Below are 13,326 nucleotides of genomic sequence, written 5' to 3' on the forward strand. Positions count from 1 at the left end.
TATTAGGTGAGACCCAACAGCAGAAAGAGCCCTTCGGCAAAGACTGACTTATTGGTTCGAGGCACTTAAGGAAATCTCTGCCCAATCATTAGCTGACCACTAATCTAACTAAGCAGAGACTTCAATAGCCACTTACAAAAAAAGAATATAGACTTCACAAAATTAGTTTAAAAAAGTAAAAAAGCAAGTAACACCAAACAGCAACAAAAACACACTCTGATTTCAAGTTACCACATTATTTAAAATGTCCAATTTTTAACAAAACATTGAGACATTCAAAAAATGAAAAAGTAGTTTTTCCATACTCAGGAAAAAAAACAATGTAGACAATATAGTACCTGTCCCCAAGGAACCCAGATGTTGGACTTACTACCAAAAGGCATTAAATCAGCTATTTTAAATATGTTCAAAGAAATAAAAAAATTATGTCTACAGAACTAAATGGAAGTATGAGAATAATGCCTCACAGATAGAGACTCTCTGCACAAAGACAAAAATTAATATTTTAAAAGAATCAAATAGAAATTATGGAGTTGAAAAGTACAATTACTGAAATAAAAAATTTCAAGAGCAGATTAGAGCAGGCAGAAGAAAGAATTAGCAGACTTTAGGTACTCAGTCTGAGGAATAGGAAAAATAAAGAAAAATGAACAGTGTTTTAGAGAGCAATGGGACACCACCAAATGAGCATAATGAGAGCCCCAGATGGAGCAAAGAGAAAGAGGCAGAAAGAATATTTGAAGAAACGATGACCAAATTTATCTAAACATTCAACAAGCTCAGTGAACTCCAAAGTGGCTAGTCAAATGGACCCATACCTAAAAACATCATAATCAAGCTATGGAAAGACAGAGACAAAGAGAGAATCTTGAAAGCAAAACAAAATTTAGATACTCTCCTGAAGGTTGCCTACAAATGTATCTTAGGGAAAGAGTGTGGTTTTAAGATGAGACTTCCGAGTCTTAGTTCTGTCATGTACCCCTTTGGAGGTGAATCAGTTGAATGTATATTTTTTTGTTTTCTTTTTAAATATTGTTTTTATTGATTTAGAGAGAAAGGGAGAAGAGAAACATCGATGATAAAGAAACATCGATCGGCTGCCTCCTGCACACCCCCTACTGGGGATCGAGCCTGCAACCTGGGCATGTGCCCTGACCAGGAATCAAACCTGCTATCTCTCGGTGCATGGTATGATGCTCAGCCAACTGAGCAACACTGGCCAGGGAGTTGAGTATATATTTGATATAACTCATAGGGGATGGTTTTTCTCCCTTTGTAACCTTTGGGGCTAACAATCAACCAAATTCTCCAACCCAGCTGAATGTTTGGTCTCTTACATTACTCTCAAAGCAGCAACAGATTAAAAAACGAAGTAACAAATTCTCTTTAGCAGAAAAAAAAAGTATCAATTGATGAGTGATTATGGCTTTTATGTGAGAATGTTCTTTCAGGTACTTGAATAAAAGGCTTAACTTACCTAAGGTAACTGATTAAGAGTTTCTTAAGAGCTATTATTTTTTGTAGCTCACTCACAAGAAAATACTAAGACATAGTGATATTTCAATAAAAAAAGTAAATAAAGATAAAAAATTTAATCTCAATAACAGACCAAAGTATAAATTTGACTGTATTTCCCTCTCTTTTTTATTAACTTAAATTAAGGATAGGTACTAAGATAGTCATACTTTTTCTCTTAGTATTAGAAATGAGGGTAACCATAAGGTTCCTGATTTATTTCTCTTCTTTAAAGCTCACTGGTATACTGACTCTCTCCAAACACTGCAACTGTGCTTTTTGCATTTATATATTGTCATCATATTGAATTATAACAAATCACTTTGGAAATACAATGGAAGAATAATAACAGAATACATGCTCAAACTCCTATCATTTTCTTATTTTTAGAGAGCATTACATCATAAAAATTCAAACTGGAAGATAATTTAATAGTTTTTATCCTTATTCCTCAGATAATGATGCCTAGGGGGGAAAAAGGTGAGAATAAAATATCTTACTCAAGATTAGGCAAATAAAACTACAGTTGACTTTTGAAAACACAAGTTTGAACTGCCCAGTTCCACTTACTAGTATATGTGGATTTTTTTCAGTAAATACCTGTACCGTTTTTGATCCCCGTTTGGGATTCTGCAGATGCAGAGGGCCGACTGTATGCATTGATCTATATCATTTTTAAAGGGGACTTGAGTATCCTCAGATTTTGATATGTGCAGGGGGACCTGGAACCAATACCGAGGGACAACTTAAATTTTGGGGAAATAAAAATTACATGTGAATTTTTGACTGCATGGAGTTGGGAGTGTGGGTTGGTATTCAAGGGCCAACTGTATAACAATTTCAAAACACCAAATATAAATTAGTGAATAACAATATTGGGACTAATGGCCATGGCAGAGAAAAGCTTATCTGAGTGGCCTCTAGTTTTCATGATATATATTCACAGATTTCCCCAAACTAACCTGTGATGATAAGACATTCATTGTGATCCAACACCTCAGTAAAGAGCCGTGAAACAATCAACTCGGGATTGATTAAAAAGCGAATTTCTTCTTGTACAAGTCCTGCACTGGTTACACCACCTCCAACAAAACGGTTTGCAAAATCCACCTATTTGGAAAAATGTGGCATGTTAAATGATGATCTAAAATACCTACATATATGATACACAAGTATATCACCTCTAATCTCTAATCTTGCTTTCCTTTCCTATATAAATCAACCCCAAGTTAGTAATCTTTTCAGGAAGAATAGGTTGTGGTTGGCTGCACTCTTTCCATCTCACTGCAGTTAACATCTCTGCATATTTCTTTAGATCCAAAACCTTAGAAGGAACCTAGAAAAATGGAGCTTTTATGCAAAAGACTCAATGTAATTATATGGACTTTCGTTTATAAACCTTTTGTGTTCCAAGGACCACAAATCAAGAAAAGTTTTATCTGGAAGGTTCTCAAGATCATTTCCCTACCATTCACTACTCAATTTCCATTTATGTATTTCATAGACTTTAATAATAACTATACCTTTCTTATATAATATGGCAATCAAAAACTTGTTCTTAAAGAACTTTAAAGTTCAGTAATTGACCTTTTGGGGGGTAAACTTTCCTTCTAGGGAAAAATAAAGGGCTAGGAACTTTGCCCTTCTAAATTCAGTTCCAAACTCCCAACTACATGAACATTACAAACTATTTTTAAAAAATATACCTAAGAAAATAAATGAAGAACAAAACCTAGTTTAACAATAAAGATTCAACAAAATATTTCCAATTTAATTTAAAACTATACATAAGCTTTCTGTGGAATACTAAGATTGGATCCCCAAGCTCCTTTTAATAATGATGATTATACAATCCTCAAGAGAAAGCAAACTCAACTTGCCATCATTATTTGTTTGTCTTAAACTTACTAAGCACTCCACAATGTCACACAACGCTAGGAATTATGGGGAAATATGTAAGAAATGGTTTTCAACTTTGCCTTAGATTACTCTATTTGAGGAGTTATATTACACACTTACATACAACTGTGCACATACATAACCATACCCATACCAAAAAAAAAACAAACACCCAGAATTCAGTAAGTGGTATTAAGAGAGGCTTATATACTGTGTACGAAAACCACACCCCTGTATCTCCCCTGCTTCTAAACTCACTACACTTCTGACACCAAATGTGTGTTATTCGACACATCAAGCAATTCTGCAACACCATCTAGGTGTCCTATAATTCTATTCAGTTCTGACACTATCTGCCTGGTGTTAGCATCAGATTCCAAAAGCTAAGGGTTCAGTCCCACAAGACTGCCCAACTTCAGATGCCAATTTTAAGTCCTAACTTCTAGTTGATTGGTTAATAAGGGTTTGATAATTTGCCAGAGCAGCTCACAGAACTCAAGGTAATGCTCGCTTACATTTACTGGTTTATTACAAGTTTATAATAAAGGACACAGATGAATAGCAAGATGAAGAGAGAGACAGGGCAAGGTATTTAGGAAGGGGCACAGAATTTCCAGGGACGTCATTCTCCCCACAAGTCACTCTCCTAGTACCTCCACATGTTCACCAACCTGGAAGCTCTCTGAATCCCAGACTTTTGAGATTTTTATGGAAGCTACAGCATGTAGGCGTGATTGATGGTGAACTCAGTCTCCAGTACCATTCCCTTTCCCAGAGGACGAGAGGTTAGGCAGAGAGTTCCAAACTTCTAAGCATGGCTTTTGGCTTTCTGGTGACCAGCCCCCTTCCTGAAGCTATTCAGGAGCCCACCAAGAATCACCTCATTAGAACAAAAGACACTCACTCCTATCACCCAGAAAATTCCAAGGGATTTAGGAGCTCTGTGTCAGGAATCAAAATCAAAGACCAAATCCTATATAATAAAAGCGTAGTATACAAATTGTCCCCTCGACCGGGAGTTAGTCCAGGAGTTTGACCTGGGGGCGGGGCCAGACGTGGGAAGGGAGGGAGGCCCTGGCAGCGGTAGGCAGCCAGGGGAAGGGAGGGAGTACCCAGGCAGCAGCTGGCAGTCGCTAGGAACCCTACCAGTGTACGAATTTCGTGCACTGGGCCTCTAGTATTAGAATAAAAGATGCTCCTTGTGCTCTCATCACTTACATAGCTACCCGGGTTTTAGGAGCTCTATGCCAAAAGTGGGCAGATATATATATATATATATATATTTTTTTCTAACATTTTACATATCTTTTCAAATATAAGATTTCTTAAAATTTGTTTATGTTCTCTAAAGCAATTAGGACATTAAATGATAATCTGGAACCTATTTTACAAAAGAGTAAAACAAGAATATGAACCTTTGATATGGAAAAATATGAGAAAAGACAGAAATTAACAGAAGGCAAAGTATTATTTAAGTATAGAAGAACTTGGAAAACACTGAAAATTACAATTAGACAAGTTCTTGAAATGAGTTACCACAGAAAATCATATACATTTGGATTTATATTCTGGCATACTAAGTCAATGCTAAAAAATAGTTACTCTTTAGCTTTTATAGAAAAACTAGAGGCCCAGTGCACAGATTCATGCACATTGAAAGAAAATTAATTAGAAGGTGGCTGGCAGGACGGGACTGGGTGAGATGAGCCAGACCCACCCTGGAGCCAACCTCCTGCGGCCTCTCCCCGGCCGGCTGCACCTGGGATGGCGCCGTGGCTTGAAGGTCGCCTGCAAAGTGAGTGGGGTCCCTCCAGCAGGTGGGGTCCCTCAGCCTGGACTGGAGGGATCGGGCTGGAACCAGCAGTCCGACATCCCCTGAGGGGTCCCGGAGTGCAAGAGGGCACTCTGAAAAGTTGCTGTTGCTCAGCAGCTCCTGCGTTGAGTGTCTGCCCCCTGGTGGTCATTGCACATCATACCGGTAGGACGGTCAAACAGTCAGACCAGCGGTCACCAACTAGTGGACCGCGGACCCAGTGGTCCGTGATATCCGCAAGGTTGGTGACTGCTGGGTCAGACGGTCGCTTAGGCTTTGATATATATGTAGATAATTTTAGTTAAACTAGTCAATTGATTAGAATTAGTTACCTACTACATAATGAGGTCCTTATGCACTGGGTGATTTATGGCTTAAACTGTTCAATTCAACAAACAATGACTGAATCTTGTGCTGGGAATAATGGGATGCAAAGATGAGTAAGACAGTTTCACAGCATTTATAATCTAGCCAGGAGTTAGGCACATAAGCAGAATTATAGAATAATTATTAAAGAACTTATTAGCACTAAATTGATACTGCCTAAATAACCTATCTATATATATAAAAGCCTAAGCGACCATTACAACTGAATGACTAAAACGACCAGTCACTATGATGTGTACTGACCACCAGGGGGCAGATGCTCAATGCAGGCTCCCACAGCGGGAGTGACGCTCAGCCAGAAGCCGGTCTCATGGCTGGCGAGTGCAGCTGTGGCGGTGGGAGCCTCTCCCGCCTCTGCGGCAGTGCTACCAAGTGGCAGCCACGGCAGGCGCAGTGGGGCGGGACAAGCAGCAGCGGAGCTGTGCCCAGCCCTGGCTGGGGCTCCTCCCCAACTGCCTGCTGCTTTGGCACTGCTACATCGCTTGGGGGGAGGTCGGACTGCTGGGTTTTGGCCCAACTGCAAGAGGGCGCAGGCCAGGCTGAGGGACCCCACTGGTGCACGATCCCATTACAAGAGGATGTGTCATTCAATCTGGATTTTGCTGACTTTCAGGCTGAGGGACATAGGAGAAACCCAAAGTAAAGAGCTGTCTGAGGGGAATGGAAGCAGACTCCTCATGCCTGTCTGTAATGTAGGGTATGGAGAGGGTTACAGTTGGTGATGAAGTAATCTGGGGTCCAGGAAATTTTTACTTTATTCTGAAGGTTCTAGGAATGATTCTAAAAAAGAAAAGTAACAACAAAGAACCTGGACTTTAGGAAGATAATTCAGGGTAGAGTTTAAAGAATAAACCAAAATAGTATAAAGTTAAAAGTGGAAGCTGATTAGGTGACTACTGAACTACACTATATTAGTTCCTCAAATAGGTCAGTGGGAAAGAAAGTGAAGGAAAGAGAGATGCAGCAAAGAAAAAAAATGGACAGCACTTAAAAATTGAGAGACTAAGTATAATGGTTATTATAAATAAAAATAAGAAATAATGTTTGAGATTAGCAAAACTTAATTTTTACTATTAATTTTTACTGGAACAAGGCAAATAATAAAAACAGAAAGATAAGCTCTACCCAACTTATGTACTACTTGGTAATGATAAATGAAATACATCCCATGTACATGCTATAATAAAAGGCCAACATTTATTATTTGATAGTTATGCACACAAATAAATACACCAAACTCAATATGTCTCTGAAAGCAGGAGGAATCTTTTAGAAAATCAAAGTTCCTACTATATAAAAAGTTCCTAATAAAAGGCTACTGCAGGTGAGAAACTGGTTCCAGTACATAAAAATGTGAGTGCTTCTTTATTTTTAGCCAGTCATTTTCCAACTCACTTTAAAGCTACTTGTTCAGATTACTCAGTTTCTGAATTATAACTTGATGAAAAGAGAGAAATGATAACACTCCTTAGAGGTTTCGTTGTTGTTGCCATTCAGCATAATGTAATTCGTATGCTACACAAGAAGCTTTGTGGCACTGCAATACAATATTCCCTGACCTCCTGGGGATACATGGCACAAGGAGGGAGCACAGTTAATAGAAGCCTTTATGGTATTCTTTTAATCTACTGAGGTTTCATATTTCTTCTAAAATATGTTCCAGGAAAGTGGGGAGAATCTCAACCTTGAATGTTGTTAAATAATTCCTTGTTGAATTGTACTGTAATGAAAGGTCAGCATTCCTGCAGTGCTAACTAACAGTAGCTTTGTTGATTTCTGTGTGTATTAAGACTTCCTCAGTTAATACAAGACTTTAATGTAGGAAAGAACGTCATCAAGATGAAAATGTGGGAAAAAGTGATCTTCATTTGAAACAAATTTTAACCATATTTAAAAAATATTTTTTTAAATAGAAAGGTACTGATTAAATACAAATTTAAAACAAATTTTAAGTATAAGACAAATATTAATCTAGTTATCCTAAGCATTTTTTATTATCTCAAACTAGAGGCCCAGTGCACAAATTTGTGCACAGGTGGTCCTTGGCCTGGCCAGCAATTGGGGCCATCTGGCCCAGTCCCGATTGGGGCCAGCAGGCTGGGGGGGAGGGACCACGGGAGGTTGGCCGGCGAGGGGAAAGGGGGGGACTGCAGGAGGTTGGCTGTGGGAGCACACTGACCACCAGGGGGCAGCTCCTGCATTAAGCATCTGCCCCCTGGTGGTCAGTGCATGTCATAGCGACTGGTTGATCGGTCATTTAGGCTTTTATATATAGATAATCACTGGGAGGAGGTGATTTAAAAGAAAACATGGCTTGCCTCTTTGAAGATTTCAATTACAAACACATCTAATTAAAGGCAACACTAAAAAGAATCTGTATCATTAGGCACTCAGAGCCCAATGCAAATCAGTCCAGTCATTTTACATTGTTATTCAAACAAATCAGTCTATTCTCAGGCAGCTGCTTTATTTAGTTTTGCCCCAATATAGGGTGGGGCAAAAGTAGGTTTACAGTTGTGAGTACTCAAAATAGAATTTATTCTTATATTATTATTTATTAACTAGAGGCCCTGTGCACAGATTCGTACACTGGTGGGGTCCCTTGGCGTGGCCTGTGGGGATTGGGCTGAAACTGGCTGCCATTTTCACTGGGCTGAAACTGGCTGAGATTCGTACACTGGTGGGGTCCCTTGGCGTGGCCTGTGGGGATTGGGCTCCTGCCTGCCATTCCTACTCATCCAGACCCCGCTGCACCTGCCGTGGGCTTGCGCCCAGTCAGTCCCTTTTGGGAGAGGCTTATGCTGCCACAGCACATGCTCGCCAACCCATGAGCCCTGCATCTGGCGCTCATCGGTCAGTTGAGCGGCGCTCCTGCTATGGGAGCACACTGACCACAAGGGGGAAGCTCCTGCGTTGAGCATCTGCCCTTTGGTGGTCAGTGCGCATCATAGTGACCAGTCAACCAGTCATTCAGTCGCTTAGGCTTTTATGTATATAGATTATTGTATTATTTTCCATACAAACAACTGCAAACCTACTTTTGCCCCACTCTGTAGATGCATCAAATAAGGACTGAAGAAGAAAAATCAGCCATTCCCACTATGAGACGGCATACAAAATTCTTTCAGAGAAAACTGATATTACAATGCTCTTATAAATGGGATAAGAACAAAAATCACTAACATTTTCTCTTATTAGTGATTGTAAGTAAAAATCACTGTAAAACAAAGGAAAACAGGTATTCAGGTTAGGTTATATCAATATAAAGCTAGATACACAGGGTGTTTTACTTGTTGACACCTTTTCCCAAAAATATTTTTTTAAATAAAGGCAGTAACACAAATTAATAACAAAGATTGAGAGATGGACAAAATTACCTGCTCTACAACAGGGAAAAGACAGCAGCATCTACAACAGGGAAAAGTCAGCAAGCATAGTTGGTTCACGTGCCTAAAATGATTACATATGGGAGAAAGGACTTTCTTATCAATCAGTTTTAGACGTTTGTCTCCTAGACCTGAACAAGGTTGGTGGCAGAAAAACATCTCAAGCTGGTCATCATTTAGGGCAGAGCAAGAGCCTTTAAAGAAAAAGAACAAAACCATCCTGTGACAGCTTGTCAAGACCATACCCTGGGAACTTCATCCACTGTCAATCCACAATCTATGTCTGAACCAAGAGGTCTGATGTTGTCCAGATCTTGGGATTTACTGTCAAAGGCTTTTTAAAAAAGAGGCTCATGTAAGAAACAGAGAACGTACGCTGGCAAGTAACAATATTACCACAGCTGTCAAGATGATCTGTTTGGTGTTTTTCTCCATTCTGCTATCGTGCTTCTTTGCATTAAATTAGCGTAGAAGATAAATAAACAGCTTTCAAACTCTTTTTGCTGTCAGGAGCTTGACAAAAGTCCCAAACACAAGCATGCTGCTGGGATTCACCCACCTGTAGCATGCCTTGACCATTTCCTTCTATGGTACCTTCATAAGTGACATGCAGTCGCGTCAGGGGTTTTTCACACCTACAATGAAAAAAAATTCCCTTATTTATTTTTTTAATGATAGGTATTCATTACAGAAAAATTTTAAAATATAAATTATCTATTAAAAAATTTTAAAGCACTCCAAATCTCAAAAGTCAGAAACAGATGCCTACTGTTAACATTCTCGGTATAGAAACAAACATTTTCTAATTCAAATATATAAATACACATTTTTAAATTAAAATGAGATAATATATTTTTTTGAAACCTGTTATTCCCTACAAAATATCAAAGTCTTTCCGCTTTAAGAGTTGAAAAACTTAAAATATAAAAGAATTAAGATCTATAAAATTTTATTATTATCCTAGAGTTGACAACCTAATAAAAAATAAAGAAAAATTTGGTAATAAATCACATATGATTCTCAGATGGGCTCTATTTTCACTAGTTTGATAACCATGTGTGTGTGGGGGGGATATGTCTTGATGAAAATATATGCCACAGAAATTCTGATTCATAGTATTTTTATATTAATAAAATTGACAGATGAACCTACTACCTGTAAGTCACATTATTTTTTTTCATTTCCATACACCATGTCACTGAGGAGTTTATGAAGTTCAGGACACACTACACCTTAGCATATTCAGTATTTTAAGTGGAAGAGGTTTGAGAAAACAGCAGAAGCAAGGTCACTTGAACCTCCCTTCTTCCCTGAAACAGGCTATGAAAACTGTTTCATGTGAGAGGTACTCTCCTTATACCCAGAGGGAAATAGCATCCTTATCTTCAAACACAAAGGGATCCCAAAAAGAATCCTAACAAAGACAAAGGGGCCATGGCGTCTCCCCTAGTTTACTATAATTGCCTCCTATTCCTCAATCCATCCACGACTGTCTACTCTCCATCAAACCTAGCCTAAAAGTACAGACGTCTATTTCTTTAGGTCTTCCTTTCCTTATGAAGGCTCCCATGTCATGTAAACTTATATAAAATAAATCTGTATGCTTTTCTCCTGTTAATCTGTCTTGGTCAGTTTAATTTTCAGACCCAGTTAGAGATCTTAACCTTTTGCACTGTCGAGTGTGACTCGACACAGTTAGCATTAGAATAAAGGAATCGAGAAAAAAGCAAGTGAGTGCAAAGGGTTAAGAGATTCAAGGAAAAACTTTTTTCTTCATTAGAGTGTTTATCAGGCTTACATTATATTAAAAAACCAATTCCATTTCATTAGTTTGATGATGACATTTTTCCTTAGATTTTACCCTATTAGTTATTACTATCCTATCTAATAAAGAGGGAATAAGCTAATTGACCCTCACACCATCGCAAAGATGGCGGTGCCCAGAGCCAATAAGAGGGAATATGCTAATTGCTGTCCCACCCTCAAAGATGGCGGTGCCCACAGCCAATAAGAGGGAATATGCTAATTGCTGCTCCACCCTCAAAGATGGCAGCACCCACAGCCATAAGATGGCAGTGCCCAGTCCCCTCAGCCTTGCCAGGGCGGCAGGCACACGGCAAGGTTGGGCCTGCCCCCCAGGAGAGCCCAGCCACTTCACATGCCTGCCTCTGGAGTCCCCAAGTCCCCTCAGCCCCCCAGCCGCCCAGGGCCAGCCTGAGGTGCTAGCAAGCCTCAGATAGTGGCTTCCCAGCCGCCCAGGGCCACGTGAGGCTCAGGTAACCAGGGCTGGTGGAGGCTTGCGCTGCCGGCAGTGGCAGCAGCAGAGGTGCGATGGGGGCATCGCCCTCTTCTGACTGGCGGGTCGCCTCCCACCCCTGAGGGCTCCTGGACTGTGAGAGGGGGCAGGCTGGGCTAAGGGACCGCCCCCTCCAGTGCATGAATTTTCATACACTGGGCCTCTAGTAAATTATAATAGAATGTAAAAGATGAAATCCAAACCCCTAATTTTTATAAGGGTGGCATTAATTGGGGGGGGGGGGGTAGGGGAATTACATATATCCTATCTAATAAAAGAGTAATATGCAAATTGACCGTACCTCTGCTGCACCCACCAGCCACGCCCACAAGCCACATCCACCAGCCAATCAGGAGCGAATATGCAAATAAACCCAACCAAGATGGCTGAGGCCACGGAGAGCAAGAGGGAGGCTTGGGTTTCCCTGGCAATGGTGGAAGCTAAGCTTTCCACCTGCCCTTGCCGGCCCAGGCCTCTGCTTAAGGCTACAAAGTTTCAATTATAGAAGGTAAATAAATCCCAACAGAAATGGCTGTGGCCACGGAGCGAGCAGAAGGCTTGGCTCTGCTCCAGGCTACAAAGTTTCAATTGTAGAAGATAAATAAATCCCAGATACCCGGGCTACCGCTTGGGTCGCCGGGGGGCATGGCCAGCCTGCAAACCACCACAGGCCCCTTTCCCAGGCCGCCCCATGCCACAAGGGAACCCCCACCTTGATCCGGGACACCCTTCAGGGCAAACCAGCTGGCCCCCACCCATGCATCAGGCCTCTATCCTATCTAATAAAAGAGTAATATGCAGATTGACTATCACTCCAACACACAAGATTGCTGCCCCCATGTGGTCAAAGATCCTGCCCCCATGTGGACACAAGATGGCCACCACAAGATGGCCAGCAGCGGAGGGCAGTTGGGAGGGACCAGGCCTGCAAGGGAGGGCAGTTGTGGGCGATCAGGCCAGCAGGGGAGGGCAGTTGGGAGGGACCAGGCCTTCAGGAAGGGCAGTTGGGGAGGACCCAGGCCTGCAGGGGAGAGCAGTTAGGGGTGACCAGGCCTGCAGGGGAGGGCAGTTAGGGGTGACCAGGCCTGCAAGGGAGGGCAGTTAGGGGTGACCAGGCCTGCAGGGGAGGGCAGTTAGAAGCAAATAGGCTGGCAGGGGAGCAGTTAGGCATCAATCAGGCTGGCAGGGGAGTGATTAGGGGGTGATCAGGCTGGCAGACAGAAGCAGTTAGGGGCAATCAGGAAGGCAGGCAGGTGAGCAGCTGGGAGCCAGCAGTCCTGGATTGTGAGAGGAATGTCCGACTGCCCATTTAGGCCCGATCCCACTGGGTCCCTCCCACCGGGATCGGGCCTAAACAGGCAGTCAGACATCCCTCAAGGGGTCCCATATTGGAGAGGGTGCAGGCTGGGCTGAGTGACACCCCCCGCCCCGTGCACGAATTTTGTGCACCGGGCCTCTAGTCCTACATAATAAAAGGCTAATATGCAAATCGACCGAATGGCGGAATGACCGTCGCTATGACATGCACTGACCACCAGGGGGCAGACGCTCAATGCAGGAGCTGCCCCCTGGTGGTCAGTGCACTCCCATGGTCGGAGTGCCGCTCAGCCAGAAGCCGGGTTCACGGCTGGTGAGCGCAGCAGTGATGGCTGGGGCCTCTCCCGCCTCTTTGGCAGCGCTAAGGATGTCTGACCCGCCTCTTTGGCAGGGGGAGCGGGCCTAAGCCATCAGCCGGACATCCCCTGAGGGCTCCCGGACTGTGAGAGGGCACAGGCCGGGCTGAGGGCCCCCCCCCCTGCACCTACAGAGTGCACGAATTTCGTGCATAGGGCCTCTAGTATCCTATATAATAAGAGGCTAATATGCAAATCAACCGAATGGCAGAACAACCAGTCGCTATAATGCGCACTGACCACCAGGGGACAGATGCTCAACGCAGGAGCTGCCCCCTGGTAGTCAGTGTGCTCCCACAGGGGGAGCAGTGCTCGGCCACAAGCCAGGCTCATGGCTGGCGAGTGTAACAGCAATGG

At 42.2% G+C, this 13,326-nt stretch overlaps 1 protein-coding gene across 2 annotated transcripts in view; it reads right to left on the reverse strand.

Moving 5' to 3' along the window:
* PARG (poly(ADP-ribose) glycohydrolase) overlaps positions 1-13,326 on the reverse strand; it is a 184,289-nt gene that overhangs the window by 43,410 nt on the left and 127,553 nt on the right. For both annotated transcript variants that reach the window (XM_054729273.1, XM_054729274.1), the window contains 2 exons: positions 9,560-9,635; positions 2,478-2,625 (listed from right to left, as the gene is read on the reverse strand). In XM_054729273.1, the coding sequence (XP_054585248.1) occupies positions 2,478-2,625; positions 9,560-9,635 (224 nt within the window). The remainder of the gene's footprint in view (positions 1-2,477; positions 2,626-9,559; positions 9,636-13,326) is intronic.

Source organism: Eptesicus fuscus, chromosome 17 (genome assembly GCF_027574615.1).
Source record: "Eptesicus fuscus isolate TK198812 chromosome 17, DD_ASM_mEF_20220401, whole genome shotgun sequence".
Taxonomy (NCBI): Eukaryota; Metazoa; Chordata; class Mammalia; order Chiroptera; family Vespertilionidae; genus Eptesicus; species Eptesicus fuscus.